Source organism: Phoca vitulina, unplaced genomic scaffold (assembly GCF_004348235.1).
Source record: "Phoca vitulina isolate PV1807 unplaced genomic scaffold, GSC_HSeal_1.0 scaffold46, whole genome shotgun sequence".
NCBI classification, from domain to species: domain Eukaryota; kingdom Metazoa; phylum Chordata; class Mammalia; order Carnivora; family Phocidae; genus Phoca; species Phoca vitulina.
This window is the reverse complement of record NW_022589749.1, coordinates 7,052,363-7,073,668: the sequence shown is the minus strand read 5'-3', so window position 1 is coordinate 7,073,668 and position 21,306 is coordinate 7,052,363. Positions and strand designations below refer to the sequence as shown.

Sequence of the window (21,306 nt, the reverse complement as noted above, 5' to 3'; positions counted from 1 at the left end):
TTTCCTATAGATTGGAAATAACAGAACCTTTTGCTGTTGGATTACTATTGGATTATAGCTAGTGTTGATGACGATGACAGTGACAGTTCTGTTAATAGCTAATATTTACTGAGTATACAGTATGTGCTTCAGGCATTTGTAAAGTGCTTAATATTACTAAATGATTTAGTTCTCACAGTCATTCTTAGGTAAGTGGTAGAGCTGGGACTTGAATTCAGGCAGTCTGACTCCATGCTTCAAACTATTCTGCTATGGTGCAGAAATACATGAAAAATGTTTAGCACAGTGCTTGTCTCATAGTTACAGCTCAATAATTTTGGGTATTAATAAAACAATTAGAACAATAATGGAACCTTTTATCACAGCAGACTTAATGTTTGGAGTCCTGTGAGAACAGGAAGGCTAGGCCTCTTTTGTTCCTGCACAAATGCCTGTAAACCTTGAATATTTGCTAAGCATGGGGGACTTGAGGTAGCAACATCTCTAATTTTTTTTTTTAAGATGTATTTATTTATTTTAGAGAGAGCGTGGGTGCGCACAAGTGGGACGGGCAGAAGGAGAGAGGGAATCTCAAGCAGACTCCGCCCTGAGTGTGGAGCTCAACACGGGGCTCGATCTCATGACCCTAAGTTCAGAAACTGAGCCAAAATCAAGAGTCAGACGCTTAACTGACTGTACTACCCAGGCACCCCTCTAATGTATCTTGAGTACTGGTTATTTATTTATTTTTTCTTCCAGTGGAAGAACAAGAAAGGCAGGAAAGGAATAGAACCCGACAGCCCCCAAAAGAGGGTGGTGAAGATAGTGCAAACTTGGACTTCATGTTGGCCCTAAGTCTGCAAAATGAAGGGCAGGCCCGCAGTGTGGCAGAGCAGGACTTCTGGAGGGCTGTATGTGGTGCAGACCAGTCCCTTGAAGGTTCCAATGCTCTGAATGACATGAAGGGTAGGTTTGTTTATTCTGTACTAGCCTCTGTCTCTACAGGTTTTTTAATTCTTACACTATGTAATTTATATAAAATCGAGAGTTTTTCATGAGATAAGATTTACCTTTTTTGTTTTGCTTTTCCCAACTTTTTATTCTTTAAAACTGTCAGAATAGTACAGTGAATGTCTATATAGCCCTTGTTTATATTTACCAATTTTAGTATTTTCCATTTATTTTATATATTTTTATTTCTACCCCTGAACCATTTGAGAATAAGTTGCAGACGTAACATTTTATCCCTAAATACTTTAGCATGTATCTTAAGAACAAAGGTATTGTATGTAAACATATCACTCTAAGGAAATTTAACAAAAGCTCCCTACTTATACATAATATCCTTATTTATACAATAAATATCCTTATTTTGTTTTTAAGATCCAGGATTACACATTGTGTTTAGTTCTTTTTAGGTTAATTTAGTTTAGGCCCTTTCACCACCACCACCCCCTTTTTTTTCCTTTTAGTACATTGGTACTTTTGAAGAGTCCAGGATAGTTGTTTTTCCGAATATTTCTTTCTCAATTTAGATTTGTCTGATTGTTTTCTCATATTTAGATTCAAGTTACACGGTTGTGGCAGAATTCCTACATTGCTGATGTTGTGTCCTCAAGAAGTCAGTTTATCCTATTATTCATTAAAATGAGATCTGTCAGATACCTCCATTATATGGGTAGCTTTTCCCTTTATAATACCTAGATTCAGGTTGTTATTTTGAGATTGTGGAGGAATGAGATATTTACACAACCTTTTATTTAGCAGTTTTTTGTATTCACTAATGTTTCTTGCTTGAATCAGGTATAACTGGTGATTGTACAGTGGTGATTTTTCTGTTTTTATCCTTTGTTCTAAATTAGTTATTATTCTATAAAGAACTTTGCTCTCCTCCCTGCCTCATTTAAAAACAATTCTGGGGAGCCTGGCTGGCTCAGTCTCTGTGACTCTTGATCTCAGGGTCATGAGTTGGAGCCACATGTTGAGTGTAGAAATTACTAAAAACCAAATAAATAAAAAGAAATAAAAACAATTTTTTTTTCTTTTTTTTTTTTTTTTAGTATTATCGGACTCATGGATTAAAACTAGGTTTTTATTTTTCTTATTTATTTTTAAAGATTTTATTTATTTATTTGACAGAGAGAGAGAGACAGCAAGAGAGGGAACACAAGCAGGGGGAGTAGGAGAGGGAGAAGTAGGCTTCCCGCTGAGCAGGGAGCCCAATGTGGGGCTCGATCCCAGGACTCCGGGATCATGACCTAAGCCGAAGGCAGGCGCTTAACGACTGAGCCACCCAGGCGCCCCTAAAAACTAGGTTTTTAAAAATAAAAAGTTGGATTGTGTTCAGTGAACCACTCCTTTGGGTCTCTTGTTTGGAGAACAGTATATTTGAGGGATGCATGTCATACATATTTAAAATGCTGGAGGGGCACCTGGTGGCTCAGTCGGTTAAGTGTCTGCCTTCAGCTTGGGTCATGATCTCAGGGTCCCGGGATCAAGCCCCAGTCCTGCTCAGTGGGGAGCCTGCTTCTCCCCACCCCCCACCCTCCCCCGGGCTCATGTTCCCTTCCTCTCTCTCAAATAAATAACTAAATAAAATCTTAAAAAAAATAAAATAAAATGCTGGAGTTGTAATAGGTTTTGGGGACCTAAACTTAAGCAGCTATCAGCTATGAGTTTTCTTTCTTTCTTTCTTCTTTTTTTTTTTTTTAAAGATTTTATTTATTTGAGAGAGAATGAGAGCGAGCACGAGCAGTGGGGAAGGACAGAGGGAGAGGGAGAAGCAGACTCCCCGATGAGCAGGGAGCCCGATGCGTGACTTTCTCCCAGGACCCTGGGTTCATGACCTGAGCTGAAGGCAGACGGTTAACTGACTGAGCCACCCAGGTGCCCCATCTATGAGTTTTCTTTATGTCACTATGTGCATAACGACTCCAAGAACAGTAGGATAATTCTTTTTTTTTTTTTTTTTTTAAAGATTTTATTTATTTATTTATTTGACACAGAGAGACACAGCGAGAGAGGGAACACAAGCAGGGGGAGGGGAGAGGGAGAAGCAGGCTTCCCGCCGAGCAGGGAGCCCGATGCGGGGCTCGATCCCAGGACCCCGAGATCATGACCTGAGCCGAAGGCAGACGCTTAACGACTGAGCCACCCAGGCGCCCCACAGTAGGATAATTCTTAATATTTTATTGATTTAGATAAAATAGGAATTGGTCCTGGTTAAAAGAGGTAAATGGTAGTGTTTAATAGAAACTTGGATAGGTAATAGCATTTTGCTTTTTAAAAAATGTATTTTTAAATACTTTTAAAAATGTATTTTCTTAATTATAAGTTATATTAACGTGAAAAATAGTAAATATATATGTAAAATTTTTGTGTTTTTAAGAGGGTGTGGGAGGAGCAGACGGAGAGGGAGAGAATTTTTTTTTTTATTAACATATAATATATTATTTGTTTCAGAGGTACAGGTCTGTGATTCATCAGTCTTACACAATTCACAGTGCTCACCGTAGCACATACCCTCCCCAGTGTCGATCACCCAGCCATCCCATCCCTCCCACCCCTGTCCACTCCAGCAACCTTCAGTTCGTTTCCTTATGTTTTGTCTTGTTTCATTTTTTCCTCTCTTCCCCTATGAATCTCTGTTTTGTTTCTCAGATTCCACATATCAGTGGGAACATATGATAATTGTCTTTGACTTATTTCGCTTAGCATAATACCCTCTAGTTCCATCCACATCGTTGCAAATGACAAGATTTCATTTTTTTTTTTTTAAAGATTTTATTTATTTTTATTTGACACAGAGAGAGAGATAGGGAGAGAGAGAGCACAAGCAGGGGGAGCGGCAGGCAGAGGCAGAGGGAGAAGCAGGCTGCCTGCTGAGCAAGGAGCCCCATGCGGGGCTCGATCCCAGGACACTGGGATCATGACCTGAGCCGAAGGCAGCCGCTTAACCGACTGAGCCACCCAGGCGCCCCAGATTTCATTTTTTGATGGCTGCATAATATTCCATTGTATATATATACCACATCTTCTTTATCCATTCACCTGTTGACATCTCAGCTCTTTCCATAGTTTGGCTATTGTGGACATTGCTGCTATAAACATTGGGGTGTACCTGCCCCTTGAGATCACTACATTTGTATCTTTGGGGTAAATACCCAATAGTGCAATTGCTGGGTATAGGGTAGCTCTATTTTCAACTTTCTGAGGAATCTCTCCATACTGTTTTCCAGAGTGGCTGCACCAGCTTGCATTCCCACCAACAGTGTAGGAGGGTTGAGAGGGAGAGAATCTTAAGCAGGTCCCACCTAGTGCAGGGCCTGATGAGGGGCTCAGTCTCACAACCCTGAGATCATGACCTGAGCCGAAACCAGGAGTTGGATGCTTAACCAGCTGGTGCTCCAAATACTTTGTTTCTGTGATCTCTAGACTGTGGCTGGTTAACATGTAAATTCAAAGACTAAATAAGGGGTGAGTCTGTGGCTCCTTAGAGGGTTATGTCCCTATCAGTTGAAAAAACACTGTTTTAGGCTGTATATTCTTTTTTTTCCCTTTTTATTTATTTATTTTTTTAAAAGATTTTATTTATTTGACAGAGAGAGAGAGAGAGACAGAGTGAGAGGGAACACAAGCAGGGGGAGTGGGAGAGGGAGAAGCAGGCTTCCCGCTGAGCAGGGAGCCCGACGCGGGGCTAGATCCCAGGATCCTGGGATCATGACCTGAGCTGAAGGCAGACACTTAATGACTGAGCCACCCAGGCACCCCAGGCTGTATTTTCTTCCTTAAGAAAATGCTTTTTGTGTTGTAGAGGGTTTTTTTTTTTTTAATTGAAGTATAATTGACATATTAAGTTAGTTTCAGTTGTACAACATAGTGATGCAACAATTATGTATACTATGAGATGCTTACCACAATAAGTATATTACAGTGTTATTAACTGTATTCCCTGAGCTGTACTTTCCATCCCCTTGAGTAGAGGATATTTAAAAACAATTTGCAGGGCCCCTGGGTGGCTCACTTGGTTAAGTTTGCCTTTGGCTTGGGTCATGGTCCCAGGGTCCTGGGATTGAGCCCCATGTTGGGCTTCCTGCTCATCAGGGGGGTCTGCTTCTCCCTCTCCCTCTCCTGCTCCCCCTGCTTGTGCTCTCTTGCTCACTCTCAAATAAATAAAATCTTCAAAAAAAAAAATTGCATCTGTAATAAAAATGATTGTGTAGGAATTAAATAGGTGAGTTTCATGTAAATTATGTCCCAATAAATCTGTTAAAGAAAAAAGAGGTAAAAATCATGAAAAAAAATTTAAGATTGTGAAAGAGTGTAAAAGGAAGCATAAGTCTCCTCCTCACCCACTGATAAGTCTCCTGGTTCTCCCCAGAGGTCACCACTTTCAGCAAGTAATTAGGTAACCTTATATTTTTTTTGCACAGAAAAGGATGTGAATATGTACTATGACGAGATTGTTTAAAAGCTGGTTTTATTAAACTTCCTGCATTTTGGGGAGCAGAACAAGGCTTGTCAATGTAATGTTTGGCTTTGAATTCTTCTCCATTTCTAAGTTTGGTAACCCTTTATGAAATATTGACAGACAGATTCTCTTCTTTATTACCTTTGATCTGTTTTTTACCTAATAGTTGCTGCTTCTTTCCCTTAGGAAAATGCACTAGTCCCAAAGAAAGCATTTCCAAAGTCTGAGCATCATTTTTTAATGTGAGTCTCCTTATCACCCTTTCAGACTTGACTTTCATGGTGCTAAAGAAAGTAAGATGCAGTAGCATAGTAGTGACAGGTGAAGACTGAGTTCAGTGTAGTTTCCTTTATTTTCTCCTTTCTTGATCATATCTTAAATTGTTTTATTGACTTTTGTTTGCTTGTTTCATTCCATTTTTCCTCTCTACCAGTTTGGAATTTATATTCTTTGCCTCTGTTCTTGTGATGGTTGCCCAGGAAATTTCAACATCTTTTTTTTTTTAAAGATTTTATTTATTTATTTGAGAGAGAGAATGAGACAGAGAGAGAGCATGAGAGGGGGGAGGATCAGAGGGAGAAGCAGACTCCCCGCTGAGCAGGGAGTCTGATGCGGGACTCGATCCCGGGACTCCAGGATCATGACCTGAGCCGAAGGCAGTCGCTTAACCAACTGAGCCACCCAGGCGCCCCTCAACATATTTATTTAATTTAACAGAATAAAATTAATCAACCTTATCACATTTATCCCAATTAGTACAGTACCTTTAGAATTAGGATCTTCTCTTTATAACTTAAAAACTACTATATGTGGTAAGTTAGTGTTCTCTCGTTTTCTTTTTAGCATCATGTTATAGATACTTCTTGTTTTATATACTCATTATATTTATTTTATTTATTACGTGTTTACCATTTTCTTTGCTCACCCATTCTTCCTTGTTTCCCAGAACTTCCTTCTAGGATAAATTTCTTCCTAAGGTATATTCTTTGGAAATTCTGTTGAAAGTGTTGGTTGATTGTAAATTCTCTATTTTTGTTTGTCTGAAATCTTATTTTTTCTTGTTATGTGGTAGTTTCTCTGTCACACAGTTCAAGATTGCCAATTATTTTTTCTTAGTTCTTTGAAGATATTTTGGCTTCTGTTGTTGGCTATAGAGATGTCATCTGTTAGTGTTGTTATTTCTCTGTAGGTACTCATCTGTTATTTCTTTGATTATTGCTTATCTTCCTTTTTTTTTCTTTAAGATTTTATTTATTTGAGAGAGAGAGAGAATGGGGAGGGGCAGGGAGGGACAGAGGGAGAGAGAGAGGGCAGCTGATTCCCTGCTGAGCAGGGAGTCCGGCACAGGGCTCAATTCTAGGACCCTGAGATCATGACCTGAGCCGAAGGCAGACGCTTAACCAACGGAGCCACCCAGGTGCCCTTGTCTTCCATTCTTTGTAGTCTTTTTCTTTTTTTTTTTTAATATTTTATTTATTTATTTGAGAGAGTGCGAGTGGGCGCGAGTGGGCATGAGTGCAAGCGGTGGGTGGGGGAGAGTAGAGGGAGAGAGAGAATCTCAAGCAGACTCCCCACTGAGCACCGAGCCTGATGCGGGGCTTGATCTCAATCCTGAGATTAGGACCTGAGCCAAAATCAAGAGTCTAACGCTTAACCACTGAGCCACCCAGGCTCTCCTACATGTGTTAGATTTTGCTCTATCCTCTGTTTCTTTTATTTTCCATTTCTTTGTCCTCTGGGGTGCATTCTGGGTAATTTCTTAAATGTCTGCTTTCTAATCTATTGTTCAATATGTCCATTGAGGTTTTCACTTCAGTGATTAATATAGTTTTCATTTATTTGAGTTGTATTTGATTGTTTTTTTCTTCAGTGTGCCTCATCATGTTTTAAATAATTTTTTTTTTTTTTTTTTTAAGATTTATTTATTTCAGGGACGCCTGGGTGGCTCAGTCGGTTAAGCGGCTGCCTTCGGCCCAGGTCATGATGCCAGGGTCCTGGGATCGAGTCCCATATCAGGCTCCTTGCTCAGCAGGGAGCCTGCTTCTCCCTCTCTCTCCCTCTGCTTGTCCTCTGTCAAATAAATAAAATCTTAAAAAAAAAAAAAAAAAAGATTTATTTATTTCAGAGAGAGAGTGTGTGAGCAAGAGAGAACACCGGTAGGGGGAGGGCAGGGGGAGAGGGAGAAGCCGACTCCCCGCTGAGCAGGGAACCAGATGTGGGGCTTGATCCCAGGACTCTGAGCCGAAGGCAGACGCTTTAACTGACTGAGCCACCCAGGCACCCCTTAAATAATCCTTTATAGGAGTGCCTGGGTGGCTCAGTTGGTTAAGTGTCCGACTATTGGTTTTGGCTCTGGTCATGATCTCATGGGTCGTGAGATTGAGCCCTGTATGGGCTCCATGCTCAGGAGGGAGTCTGCTTGAAGATTCTCTCCCTCTGCCCCTGCTCATGTGCTTGTGTGCACTCTGTCTCTCAAATAAATGTTTTTTTTTTTTTTTTAAGATTTTATCCGTGGAAGAAGGGGGGGGCCCAAGCAGGGGGGGGGGCAGGGAGAGGGAAGAGCAGGCTCCCTGCGAAAGAAGGGCCCCAAGGGGGGGTTTAACCCCGGGCTCTGGGAATATGACCTGATCTTAAAAAAGGCTTTTTTTTTTTTTTTTTTAATCTGGGGTAGTCCTATTCCAATTCCTTTTTAAACACGTCTTTAAACATTTTAGATATACTTATTTTTCTGTAGTGTCTGAAAATATACCTAAAGTCTCTTTTGCTATTTGTTTCTGCTGACTGTCATGGTGGCTTGCTGCCTCCTGCGTGTGTGGGTTTTTTTTGTTGTTGTTTGTTTTTTATTTTTTTTTTAGTATTATTTGAGAGAGAGGGTGCATGTGAGCATGAGGGGGGAAGAGGGGAGGAGGGGAAGAGGAAGAGAAGCAGATTCCCTGCTGAGCAAGGAGCCTGATGCGAGACTCGATTCTAGGACCCTGAGATCATGACCTGAGCTGAAGGCACATGCTTAACTGACTGAGCCACCCAGGCACCCCTGTTTTTAAGTTTTTAAAAAGATTTATTTATTTTAGAGAGAGAGCATGCAAGTGGGGGGAGGGGCTGAAAGGGGGGAGTAGAGAGAGAGACTGACTCCCAAGCAGACTCTGTGCTGAGCTGATAGCCAAACTCAGGGCTTGATCCCATGACCCAGGAGGTCATGACCGGAGCCAAAACCAAGAGTCAGATACCCAACCTACTGAGCCACCCACATGCCCGCTCTGTGTGTGTTTTAACATTAAACTTCCTAACGTGTTCCTCAGAGTATTTTATATATGCTTCTTGTAGGTGCCTAGGGATACTACTGACTGGGATAATTTTATTTATTTTTTTATTTTTTAAAAGATTTATTTAAGAGAGTGAGCGGGGGGGGGCTGTGGAGGAGGGGGCAGAGGGAGAAAGAATCTTTTTTTTTTTTTTTAAGATTTTATTTATTTATTTGACAGAGAGAGAGAGATAGCGAGAGCAGGAACACAAGCAGGGGGAGCGGGAGAAGGAGAAGCAGGCTTCCCACTGAGCAGGGAGCCCGATGCGGGGCTCGATCCCAGGACCCTGGGATCATGACCTGAGCCGAAGGCAGACACTTAACGACTGAGCCACCCAGGTGCCCTGGGAGAAAGAATCTTAAGCAGACACTTGCTGGGTGCTGAGCTTGATGTGGGGCTCAATTTCACGACCCTGAGATCGTGCACGACCCTGAGATTGTGCATGACTTGAGCTGAAATCAAGAGTCAGATGCCCAACAGACTGCACCGTACCACCCAGGTGCCCCTGGGATAGTTTTAAATTGAATTTTTGGTTGGCTTGGACTTTTAAAAATTATAAACGTGAATCTATGTAAAAACAAATGTAGATTCTAGACTCAAACCCACATAAAGGCCAAACTAATTACCGTTCCTTGGTAAAGACTTTTTTGTCCTACCCAGAGTGAAGACCTAGGTAGGCAGTTTTTCTTAACTCTTCTCATTGTTCACCCTCCAGTTGTTCAGCAGTCTTATTGAGGCTGTTGTGTTTGGAGAATCCTGGATTTAAAACTAATCTTACTTATTTGCTCTCGTAAATTACTTTTGTTGTGTATCATTCTTGGTATTTTGTACTGGAGAGTTTTTAAGGATGTCTGTCCACCAGTCATAAGTGAGCCTCAACTTCTTGATCAGTAAAATGAGGATAATGTAGGATCTCCTTTATAAGTCTTCTCTGTGGATAGAAATAATGCACAGAAGCTTTTAGATTAGTGCCTGGGGTTAGTACACATTTACATTCTTCCTTAGAGTAATGGGTAAACTACTACTTTACTCTTGCTCAGGAAATGGTGACAAGTAAATCTCTTTTTCCATACTGGAAGTTTTTTCCTTAGGATTTGTCTCTTAGATGGCTCCTCTTGGAGGATTTACAGTCCCACAAATTGCTACATCTAAGAAAAGTCAAAGGAAGTCAGACTTTTATATAAAACCTTACAAGGGGGATAAAGTTTGTTTCTGTTCATTGAGTCTGACTGTATGGCCTGATACCTAGGTGCAGCTGACCGGACCATGTTGCCTTGTGAATTTTGTGAGGAGCTCTACCCAGAGGAACTGCTGATAGACCATCAGGTGTGTTTTAATTACTTGAGGAATGTGTACAGGCCATAGTTGGTGTTGTAGGCCACATGAGATCTTGAGCCATCTTTTTTTTTCTTTTAAGATTTTATTTATTTAATTGACAGAGAGAGAGAGAGATAGCAAGAGAGGGAACACAAGCAGGGGGAGTGGGAGAGGGAGAAACAGGCTTTCCGCCAAGCAGGGAGCCTGATGTGGGGCTTGATCCCAGGACCCTGGAACCATGACCTGAGCCAAAGGCAGTTGCTTAACCAACTGAGCCACCCAGGTGCCCCTTGAGCTAACTATTTTTTTTTTCTAAAGATTTTATTTATTTATTTGACAGAGAGAGACACAGCAAGAGAGGGAACACAAGCAGGGGGAGTGGGAGAGGGAGAGGGAGAAGCAGGCCTCCCGCGGAGCAGGGAGCCCGATGCGGGGCTTGATCCCAGGACCCTGGGATCATGACCTGAGCCGAAAGCAGATGCTTAACGACTGAGCCACCCAGTCGCCCCGAGCTAACTATTTTTATATACCTGTGGCAGGAGGTAGCCACTGTGTTTCTTTTTTTAAGATTTTATTTATTTATTTGACAGAACACAAGTAGGCAGAGTGGCAGGCAGAGAGAGAGGGAGAAGCAGGCTCCCCACTGAGCAGGGAGCCCGATGTGGGGCTCGATCCCAGGATCCTGGGATCATGACCTGAGCCGAAAGCAGACGCTTAACCGACTGAGCCACCCAGGCGCCCCGCCACTGTGTTTCTTACCATGGTGTGACTGACCTAAGGGTATGAGAACTCAGCTTTGTTCCCTCTTGGAAAAAAGTAATCGTTCATTCCAGCAGGCCCGGTTGCTCTCTCCATACTACGGTGACTAGTGTACATCTCCACTGACCATCTTAATCTGGTGTCATCTCATGCCCCATTTTGATTTATTGGAGGTGTACTGAAGTCCTTGCAGTTCCCTGGAAGGGTTAAGGATCTTTTTTGCACTTTACTTTTTTTTTTTTTTTTTTTTTTTAAGATTTTATTTATTCGTAAGAGACAGAGAGGCAGAGGGAGAAGCAGGCTCCCCGCTGAGCAGGGAGCCTGATGCGGGACTCGATCCCAGGACTCTGAGATCATGACCTGAGCCGAAGGCAGACGCTTAACCATCTGAGCCACCCAGGCGCCCTGCACTTTACTTTTTCTTCCTGCAAGATGTGTGGTTATCCACCCCTGCTTCCTCAACACTCAACAACATCCTTACTTGTAGACTTTGTTCTGACATGACTTTCAGGAAACCGTCCTGAGGGATCTTATGAAGACAAGGTCAGAGGTCCCACCTGTGTCCTCAATAGTCCTGTGCCCACTTCTCTTTTAGCCTGTCACCCCATGGTATGGTCTCCTGATCTCCTGTTGGTCTGCACCACTAGGCTGAGTTCTTGAGAAGATTCTGTGTTTTCCTAGCTACTGAATCTCTCAATACCTGGTATATGAAAGGTGTCCTCTGCTTTTTGAATGATTGAAAGTTCATGAGCTATTTAGAAATGATAAGAGAGAATAGCCTTTGTGTTTGAGGATTACGTGGTGGAGGGAACCACTTTTTCCCCTTGGTTTGGCCTCATCTGGCATTTCCATAATTATTAAGTAATCCCTGTGCTCTGGGTGGAACATATATTCCCCCCATAAGTGGAATAATATAGTGTTTGAATACATCTACTTTTTGGTTTGGGAAGAGCATAAGAAAACCTATTAATAGGGACAACAGCCTCTTTTACTTAACGGCTGTGGGAAGAATCTTGAATCTTCTCAATTTAAAAAGAATAATCACAGGGGCTCCTGTCTGGCTTAGTTGGTAGAGCATGTGACTCTTGATCTCAGGGTTATAAGTTCCATCCCCACATCGGGTGAGATTACTTAAAAAATAAAATCTTTAAAAAAGAAAAAGAATAATAATAACCACATGAACACAGTAAAAACAATGTAGAATGGTACAGAAATGTTTAAGAGTGTTCCATCTGTGTTTGCCCTAGCCCTTTTTAGTCTCTCTGCCCATTATTAAGAATTAACATTTGTGACTTTCAGACAATGTTTTAGGAATGTAGTGTTTTCCTTAACGCCTCTTTTTTTTTTTAACCTGTGTTTTTTGAGACAGACAAGCTGTAATCCTTCCTGTGCCTTACCTTCACTCAGTATGGGCAGTACTTCCCCCAAAGGGGTGGAGGATCCTGATGTCATCTTCCAAAAGTTTTTGCAGCAGGCTGCAAGTAACCAGTTAGACTCTTTGATGGGCCTGAGCAATTCACCCTCTGTGGAGGATAGCATCATCATCCCATGTGAATTCTGTGGGGTACAGCTGGAGGAGGAGGTGCTGTTCCATCACCAGGTAAAAGTCCCCAGAGGACCTGTCTACTTCACTCTGAATGAACCTAGGCTTTCAGAACTGAGAATGCTTCTTTAGCTTTTAAGTTGCATGCATACCTGACCTGGCTACTGGCCATGCCCTGTTCTGTGAACTATCTGAGGTGTACACTGCCTCAGGCTTTTAGACTTTCTCTACCTCTGTCAACTAAAACCATAATGTCATTAGCGGGGGACCCAGGACTCCATTTAAGCAGGCATCCAGGACCTGTCAAAAGGACTTGTTTTTATTTTTATCATTTTAGAGGGTGGGAGAACACATGTAGAAGGGGAGGGGAGGAGGAGCAGAAAGAGAATCTTAAGCAGGCTCCACCCTCAGCTTAGAGCCCAAAATAGGGCTCGATCTCACAACCCTGAGATCATGACCTGAGCTGAAACCAAGAGCTAGACACTTAACTGACCGAACCACCCAGACACCTCCTTGCCAAAAGGATTTTGATGAGAATTTCCCTGAGGTCACTGACAAACATTTTATTTTTGACCAGGTAGGTTCTTCCTGTTGTGGAGGCACTGAGTCTTGGATTCCTGGCTTTACCTTTATAGATAGGTTCTGCCCCCTCACTGGGGATATCTGTAAATGAAGGAGTTAAGACTAGACAGTCTGAAGCTCTTTTTTAGGTTTGCAGTCTAGGATTCCAACCTGTTGGTAAAAAAATATTTTCTGCCTAGTCTTGTTTGTTATTAGGAGCTAATGCTGAGGGTATGTTCAGGGTCTTTTCTGTAGTTGATCCCATATAGCTCTTGCTAGAGCATCACACATTTCATTTCTGTAAGAAAGACTTCTGCTTTTGGATCAAGCAGTAGACAAGTAACTGCTTGTTGTCTCAGGGGAGACTATGAAATAAGCAACCATGCAAATGTTCTGTGATCAAAGTATTGACATGCTTTTCTGGGTTCTTAAGACCAGCCCTTCCTTTATCCTGGCACAATCAGAGTGCGTCTTTCAGTGCTTTAGGTGCTAATGGGAATGATTGTGCCATTCCATATGTTTTTCCTCTTAGTCCCAGGCCCTTCCTGACAGTAGTTGTCAAAGTCATGTCTGTCTCCTCCCTCCCCCCATTAGGTCTGTTTACCCAGCCTACTATTCCTTCCTTTCATAGTTATTCATAGGAATAACTCAATTCCTGAGGAACTAATTCTGGTTTTTCTTGTTAGGACCAGTGTGACCAACGCCCAGCCACAGCAAACAACCATGTGACAGAGGGGATTCCTAGACAGGATTTCCAGCCTCCAGAGACCTCACCAGAGCTGCCCAAGAGGCGTGTCAGACACCAGGGTATTAGCCAGGGCTGAGCCAAGGCCACAGGTCTGCTGCTGGCTCAGGCCTGCTTACCACTTCTCATCTGCTACTCTAACATGGGGGTTACCTGAATTCTGAATTACCAAGCACAGTAGGATCTCACTGGGGACTCTTATGTGGCTTAGTTGTGGTCCCATGTTAGACTAAGCTGTCTGGAGTGTATTATAGGGTAATGGCTTTGGGGACAGCTGTGAGACCTACTTGTCGGTGCTTATTCAGCTGCAGGTCTCCTATCTGTGCAGTTAGTGGATAATTTGGAGATAATTTTCAGACCTTACTATGTCTGCCCTGAGTCCCTGCTTCTAGTTGAACTATGTTAAGGGTACTCCTATTTATTAGTAATATTATTTAGAAGCCTCATGAGTAGGCAGGTAAGCTGTTTTTGAAACCTAACCACTACAAAGCCAATTAGAAACTGTTTTTCGAGATTTGCTGGTACACCATTGTTGAATACTCAGGAGACTGTATTTGAGGACTCAGGTAGTAAGTGTGGACAAGGTGTTCCCAACCAACCTTGTTCTAGAGATGTGGGTTTCAACAATAAGGCAGTCTTTTACCCAGAATCCTATTATTCCTGCCACAGATCCAGCACTAATAGCAAGAGCAGGCTTTTCCCTAAAGCTGGTGCTTTTTTCTCTTCTCAGGAGACTTGTCTTCTGGTTATATGGATGATATCAAGGAGGAAACAGCTAAAGGGACCACCTACCCTCTTCCCCCCAGCAGACCCATTAACAATATGACAGCAACTTGTAACCGACTGTCAACATCCACATCAGGCCCCAGAACTGGGTGCCAGCCTAGCCCTCCTCGCATATTGAAGCTCAACAACTTAGACAGCCAGGATGGCCGGGCACGCAATCGAAACAGCCATAACGCAGCCATGGCCACTGGACACGTTCCAGTGATTCACCCAGTGCGAAATCTCTACCCAGAAAACCTTGTACCCACCTTCCCCCGTGGGCCTTCAGGGAGGTACGGAGTAAGGTAAGAATCAGTAGCCAGGAGTGGAGCTTGGGAGTAGCTCAGGAGAACATGGTGGGAGTATGGACTTTGCGTGTATTGCGACCTGATCCCAAAACATTCTTTTGCTTTCTTTGGATTTTTCATTGTTCATTTGTTTTGTCTGCTGGTGGAAAGTTGCTTTTGTCTGGTTCCAGCAGTTTCTGTTCTGAGTTTCTGACCTTTGTTCAGAAATATCTCAGGAACTAGTTTCCAATCCTTCTCTTTCAGTGGTAGGAGTGAAGGTGGCAGGAACTCGCGGGTCACCTCCACAGCCGCCAACTACCGAAACAGAACTGCAAAGGTAATTGGGGATCCAGCCAATAATGCTCAGTGAGGACTCATAATTGGGTGGGACTGGTATGGTTCTTGGAGTCCGAAGAGGTGGGCATCAGGCAGTGGATGAGGTTTCCGTTGAAGTTTGACATTTCTAGGGCTCTAAAGGAGGACGACTGCTTTTTCACTTCCTCCTTTCTACTTCGTTTGTGTTCTCTTGTTCAACAGGCAAAACCCCCCAAGCAACAGGGAGCTGGGGATGCAGAGGAGGAAGAGGAGGAGGAGTAATGGTGTCGCAGAGAACCTGCGCAGTGGTTCCATCTTTTCTGCACAGCAGCACTTGCCGCGGTTCAGGCCCCACCTCTTGGGCTCTGTGGGCAGGGGAGATTTTACAGATTTTAACTTTTTGTAGGTTATGGCCATTTTGTGTCTTTTGAGATTGTGCTGTGGGAGTTTGAGGGTTTGGGGGAGGGTTAGCAGGGAGGCTGTTGAGAAATGTTTCATCTTTAGCTACTGCCTTTTGGCTGCGCAGAAATACAAATTATGGCCTCTCAGCCCACCAGGGCTCCATCTTTTGACATACTATTGCCACTGCTTCTTGGTGCTGTGTAGTCCTGGTGGAAAGAGGAGAGAGGGTTCTGGAAACCTGGTACTCACCAGTGAAGTGATTCTCTTCTCTGCTGGGGCCTCACTTTGGGAACTTTTAGGTACCCTCTCCTGTGTACTGTCCCTCCCCACTGTAGAATTTGGGCCTCTGGTGTGTATGGAGGCACTCTGGTAAAGTGTTCAGGCCAGTTGCAATATATGTTAGGAACAAGGCTTTGGAGATGAGTTGAGCTAGAGGTGAGTGCACTAGAGGCTTTGTTTAAATCTGCTTCTTTGGCATTTGGCGTAACTGTTTCTGGTGGGGAGCACGGCTCCTTTGTCTTTACTGTCTTCTGATGGAGAAGGCTGGGGGCTCCCTGTTGCCACCAGAGCCATGCTGGGCTCTGCCTGGATCAGGACTGAGGCCTAAGCTCCATGGCTTGCCCTGAAAACCAAGTATCAGAGCCCCCATCCCCTCTTTTTTTACTACTACTACTACTACTACTACTACTACTACTAGTACTACTACTACTACTATTATTATTATTAACATACTTGTAATAGAAATAAAGTTTGTACTTGGAGTTCAGCTGAGTCTTGTGGTTCCTTCTCCTTTGCACTCTGGAGACCTCAGGGAAGACAGAGTGGGCTGGAGTTGGCCCTGAAATATGGGGGGAGGTGAGCAGGACTGGGCTTTTTTTTTTTTTTCCTTTCTGTGCTTCCTGGAACTCTAGTAGTTGCAGCATGAGCTTCTTTTCAGTGCCAGACATTCAAGATACAGTTTTCTATTGGATTTTGAGAAAATGGATGGTTGTTGCAGCTCTGGTGATGATTTGGGGTGGAGATGGGACTGCCTCCAACTAAATAGAGGAAGGCAGATATCTTAAAAGCCTCGGTCCTGAGAGTGGTTGAGCCTTAGCAGAATTATTCATTACCCCTCAGCACCTCACAGTTTGCACAGGACCTTAGGTCATTTTGAGCTTATTTTTTCTCCTAACAACCTAGTGGGGCTGGGAAAAGAGGGAAGAATTGCCTCATTTCATCAGTGGAAAGGAGTGATGTACAGAAGGCTATGCAGATAATTCATGGGAGAGCCAGGGACTCATGTCCAGGTCTGAGCTATACTGAGAAAAAGAAGCAAGACCAGAGAAAAGAATATATAACTAAAGGGTTTTTTTTGTATAGTTTATGTCAGTTATACCTCAATAAAAATTATCAGTCAGCTCAGAAAGACCTTGTCTTTGGTGAAAGAAGCCCAAAAAGACTGAGAGAATTGGGTCACTTCTGGCATGATTGAAAATCCCCTTGGGACTTAAAGGAGGCATGAGGAAGAATCCTCTGGGGCAGAGAGGGCTTTGGGGCTTGTCACCCATAACTTTAGTTTTTGGGGATGGACATAGATAAACTTGTTTTCCTTCCCTTTGGTTGGATTAGACATTCAGTAAAATAGTAATTTTTTTGGTTTGTTTTACTTTCTTTAGTAATCTGTAGTTTTTCAATGTTTTATAATGGATATACTTTTTGGGGCACCTGGGTGGCTCAGTCGTTAAGCGTCTGCCTTTGGCTCAGGTCATGATCCCAGGGTCCTGGGATCAAGCCCCACATCGGGTTCCCTGCTCCACGGGAAGTGTTTCTCCCTCTCCCACTCCCCCTGCTTGTGTTCCCTCTCTCGCTGTCTCTCTCTCTGTCAAATAAATAAAATCTTAAAAAAAAAAAAAAAATATATATATATATATATATATATAATGGATATACTTTTTGAAATATATTAGATTTTATTTATTTTACAGAGAATGCATGCACGTGTTGGGGGAAGGGCAGAGGGAGAGAGAATCTCAAGCAGACCCCCCTGCTGAGTGTGGAGCCCGACTTGGGGCTCAGTCTCACTACCCTGAGATCATGACTTGAGCCGAAACCGAGTCAGATGCTCAACTGACTGAGCCACCCAGGCACTTCTGAAATATTTTTAAAGTATTGTATGCCCCTAAAATTACAGCTAAGAGACTCAAGAAATAAATTCTTGTCCTCTTTCCTTCTCTTGAAATTCTTTCCTAAAAGTTGACTGCTTTTTTTTAGCTATTTCTTCTGGTGTTCACTGCCATATTTCCAAATCATGGCATTGGACAGCATTGCTCTTATTAACTATTATTGTATTTGCTTCAGCATTGTATCTGTAATTTTTTTGCCTAAACTCAAATTATTTGAGAGGGAGTTGTGGACGTGGCACCCCTTAATCACAACTGCTTCAAGCGTGTGTTTCCTAAGAATGAGGACATTCTTTTAACTTAACCACAGTGCAATAATCAGGAAGTTAACGTTGATACAATACTATTTATTATCTATTACAAACCTTATTCTATTTTACCAATACCATATTTGTCCCAATAGTGACAAAAACCATTTTTCTCTGGTGCAAGATCATGTGTTGCATGTACTTATGTCTCTTTAGCCTCTAATTTGGGACAGTTCCTCAAACTGTTCTCAAAGACGTGAAATTTTTCAGGATTATAGGCCAGTTATTTTGTAGAACCTCCTTTAATTTGGGTTTGTCTGATTTTTTATGATTCAGGTTATGCCATTTTGGTGGGAATACTAGAAATTATATGGTCGTCTCAATGCATCCTAAGATGCGTGGCCATGTGCTATCAAGTTGTGTCATTAGTGATAATTTTGATCACTTGGTAAAGAAGGCAGTCTGCCAGGTTTCACCACTATAAAGTTGCAATTTTTCCTTTCTTACTATTTTTGGGGGAGGTATTTTGAGACTATAAATATGCTGTTCCTCATCAAACCTTCACTGATTAGTTTTAGCATCCATGATGATTTTTTCCCTGAATTATTGCTATTGAAATGATGATTTTCTAACTCCGTTTCCTTCCTACATTTTAGTTGTTGGTATTCTACTTTAAGGAAGAACTCTTCTTTCTCCCCCATTCATTCATATATAAAAATAGGTTATTTTATTCAATTTTTTATTATCCATCTCTATCATTTATTCTGATGCTCAGATATAGTAATTTTGATGGCCAGATTTGGCGAGCTAGTTCCTGTGTCTTTTTTTGGCATGACCAACTATTTCTTGAGTACATTCTTACTTTTTGACACAAGATATTCCAGGTTCATCTTGTATTTTCCCTGCCTCGGGGCTAGAATTAATTTTCTTGCCCAGAAACCCTGGATTCTTTTGGGGGTGAACAGTAGTTAGAAACCATCATCTGGGTGCTTGGCATGTACATAATGTTACTGTGGCGGGGGGCATTGCTTCTGTGTCCTCTCAGCAGACAGCTACAAAATATGTGTATGTTTATATATGTATTATGTATGTGTATTATAGACATGCATATACTTGATTTTATAACTGTGTATACCACCATGAGTTCATAACAAGACATCCAATTTCAGTCTATCACCACAGGGTTGATTCTATTCTTTGCCTTCTCCAGCAATGAGAAATCTGGCTCCTGTTATTCTCAATATATTTACTTATTTGTTCAGTTCTCAAATACAGAGAAAGGTTTTTTTTTTTTAAGATTTTATTTATTTATTCATAAGAGACAGAGAGAGAGAGGCAGAGGGAGAAGCAGGCTCCCAAGGAGCAGGGAGCCCGATGCGGGACTCGATCCCAGGACTCTGAGATCATGACCTGAGCCGAAGGCAGATGCTTAACCATCTGAGCCACCCAGGCGACCCAGAGAAAGTAGTTTCAGTATTGCTAAACCTTTACCACTACAGAAAATTTAACCTACTAACAAGCTAAATATTTGTTTATAACTCTTTTTGACTTATTATGAGGGTATATAGTCAAAATGTGTTCAAAATTTTAGGTTCATTTTTTTTTTGCCTCCATCCTTTGATGTGTTACATTATTCATTCGAAATACACTTGTCTTGATTTGTTTTTGTTTATGTTCTGTCTTAGGGATTTTTTTCCCTAGGTTTGTTTATTGGATTTTATAGTATGTTAAGTATTAGTATGATTCCAACTTTAAACTACAAAAGGTTTACTCAGAAGTGTCACTAGCCCTATACCTTCCACTCCCATTCAACATCAATCTTTTCACCTGTTTCCACCATCTGTGGGCAACCCAATCTCGTTTCTGTTTTGTCGTTTTTTCTCCCCCTAAAGTTTCTTCTTGTTTCTTTTTGTCAAAATAACTAAATGTGTGTATTTTCTTATTTCCTCTTTTCTTATACTAGAGGTAGCATATTACAAATACTCTTGAACTTTGCTTTTTTCACTTAATAGCATATTCTCAAGATAACTCCCATTATACCTCATTTTAAAAAATCACTCCATCGGGGCACATGGGTGGCTCAGTTAGGCATCTGCCTTTGGCTTGGGGTCCTGGGATTGAGCCCCACATCGGGTTCCCTGCTCAGCAGGGAGCCTGCTTCTCTCTCTCCCTCTGCCTGCCACTCCCCTTGCTTGTGCTCTCTTTTTGTGTCACATAAATAAATAAAATCTTTTAAAAAAAAATCACTTCATTGTGTGAATGTACTGTGGTTTATTCACCCATTCTCCTATGTATGTTTAGGTTGTTTCCAATATCTTATGATTAAAAATAACGTTGCAGTGGATAAACTTTTTATTTTTAGTTTTTTGGCGTGAGAGAGTGGGGGGAGGGACAGAGAGAGGGAGGGCGAGAATCCTAAGCAAGCTCCACACCCAGCGTGGAGCCCCATGTGGGGCTTGATCTCACACGGCTCAGGTCATGATCTCAAGAGTCGGCCGCTTAACCGGCTGAGCCACCCAGGTTCCCCTTCAGTGAATAAATTTGTTTCTGTATTTGTGATCAGCAGAATTTTAAGTTGGCCATGAAGATTCCTGACTCCTGGTGTACATGGCATACATATAATGTACATGGTGTACATGTATTTCCTTCCCCTTGAGTGTGGGCAGGACTGTGAATATGATTGTTTTATGTATTATGACAAAGCTGTGAAGAGATTTTGGGGGTGTAAAGTCTCAAATCAGTTGCCTGTGAGTTAATAAGGAAGATTATTCTGAGTAGGCCTGACCTAATCAGATGAGCCCTTAAAAGGGACTGGGAGAAATAGACCAACTACCAAATCTCAACCATAAATAAGTATGATACCCCACCTTTTTAAAAAAAGATTTTATTTATTTATTTATTAGAGTCAGCATGAGCAGTGGGGGCAGGGGCAGAGGGACAAGCAGACTCCCTGCTGAACAGGGACCCCAGTACAGGGCTTGATCCTGGGATTGTGACCTGAGCCGAAGGCAGACGCTTAACTGACTGAGCCACCCAGGTGCCCCAAGTATGATATCCTTTATCAGTTTTAACAGATACAGCTACTCAGGTTTTCTGTTTTTCTTCATTTTTTAAAAGATTTTATGTATTTGACACAGAGAAAGACAGCGAGAGAGGGAACACAAGTGAGGGGAGAGGGAGAGGGAGAAGCAGGCCTCCTGCTGAGCAGGGAGCCTGATGCAGGGCTCTATCCCAGGACCCTGGGATCATGACCTGAGCTGAAGGCAGACGCTCAACAACAGCCACCCAGGTGCCCCATGGTTTTCTCTTTTTCTTGAGTGAACTTTGGTGTTGTCTTTCAAAGAATTTGTCCATTTTAATAATTTATTGGCATAAAGGTGTTCATAATATTACCTTATTTAAAACATCTCTGTTGGGGCGCCTGGGTGGCTCAGTTGGTTAAGCAACTGCC

General features: G+C 42.3%; 1 protein-coding gene across 2 annotated transcripts in view; it reads left to right on the top strand.

Moving 5' to 3' along the window:
* The window catches only part of TRAFD1 (TRAF-type zinc finger domain containing 1), a 47,926-nt gene extending 30,883 nt beyond the window's left edge, over positions 1 to 17,043 (top strand). For both annotated transcript variants that reach the window (XM_032431245.1, XM_032431244.1), the window contains exons 6-12: positions 739 to 945; positions 10,001 to 10,077; positions 12,197 to 12,427; positions 13,618 to 13,738; positions 14,407 to 14,746; positions 14,993 to 15,065; positions 15,266 to 17,043. In XM_032431245.1, coding sequence (XP_032287136.1) covers positions 739 to 945; positions 10,001 to 10,077; positions 12,197 to 12,427; positions 13,618 to 13,738; positions 14,407 to 14,746; positions 14,993 to 15,065; positions 15,266 to 15,325 — 1,109 coding nt within the window. In that variant the 3' untranslated portion in view covers positions 15,326 to 17,043. The remainder of the gene's footprint in view (positions 1 to 738; positions 946 to 10,000; positions 10,078 to 12,196; positions 12,428 to 13,617; positions 13,739 to 14,406; positions 14,747 to 14,992; positions 15,066 to 15,265) is intronic.
* The last annotated feature ends 4,263 nt before the right edge of the window (positions 17,044 to 21,306 follow it).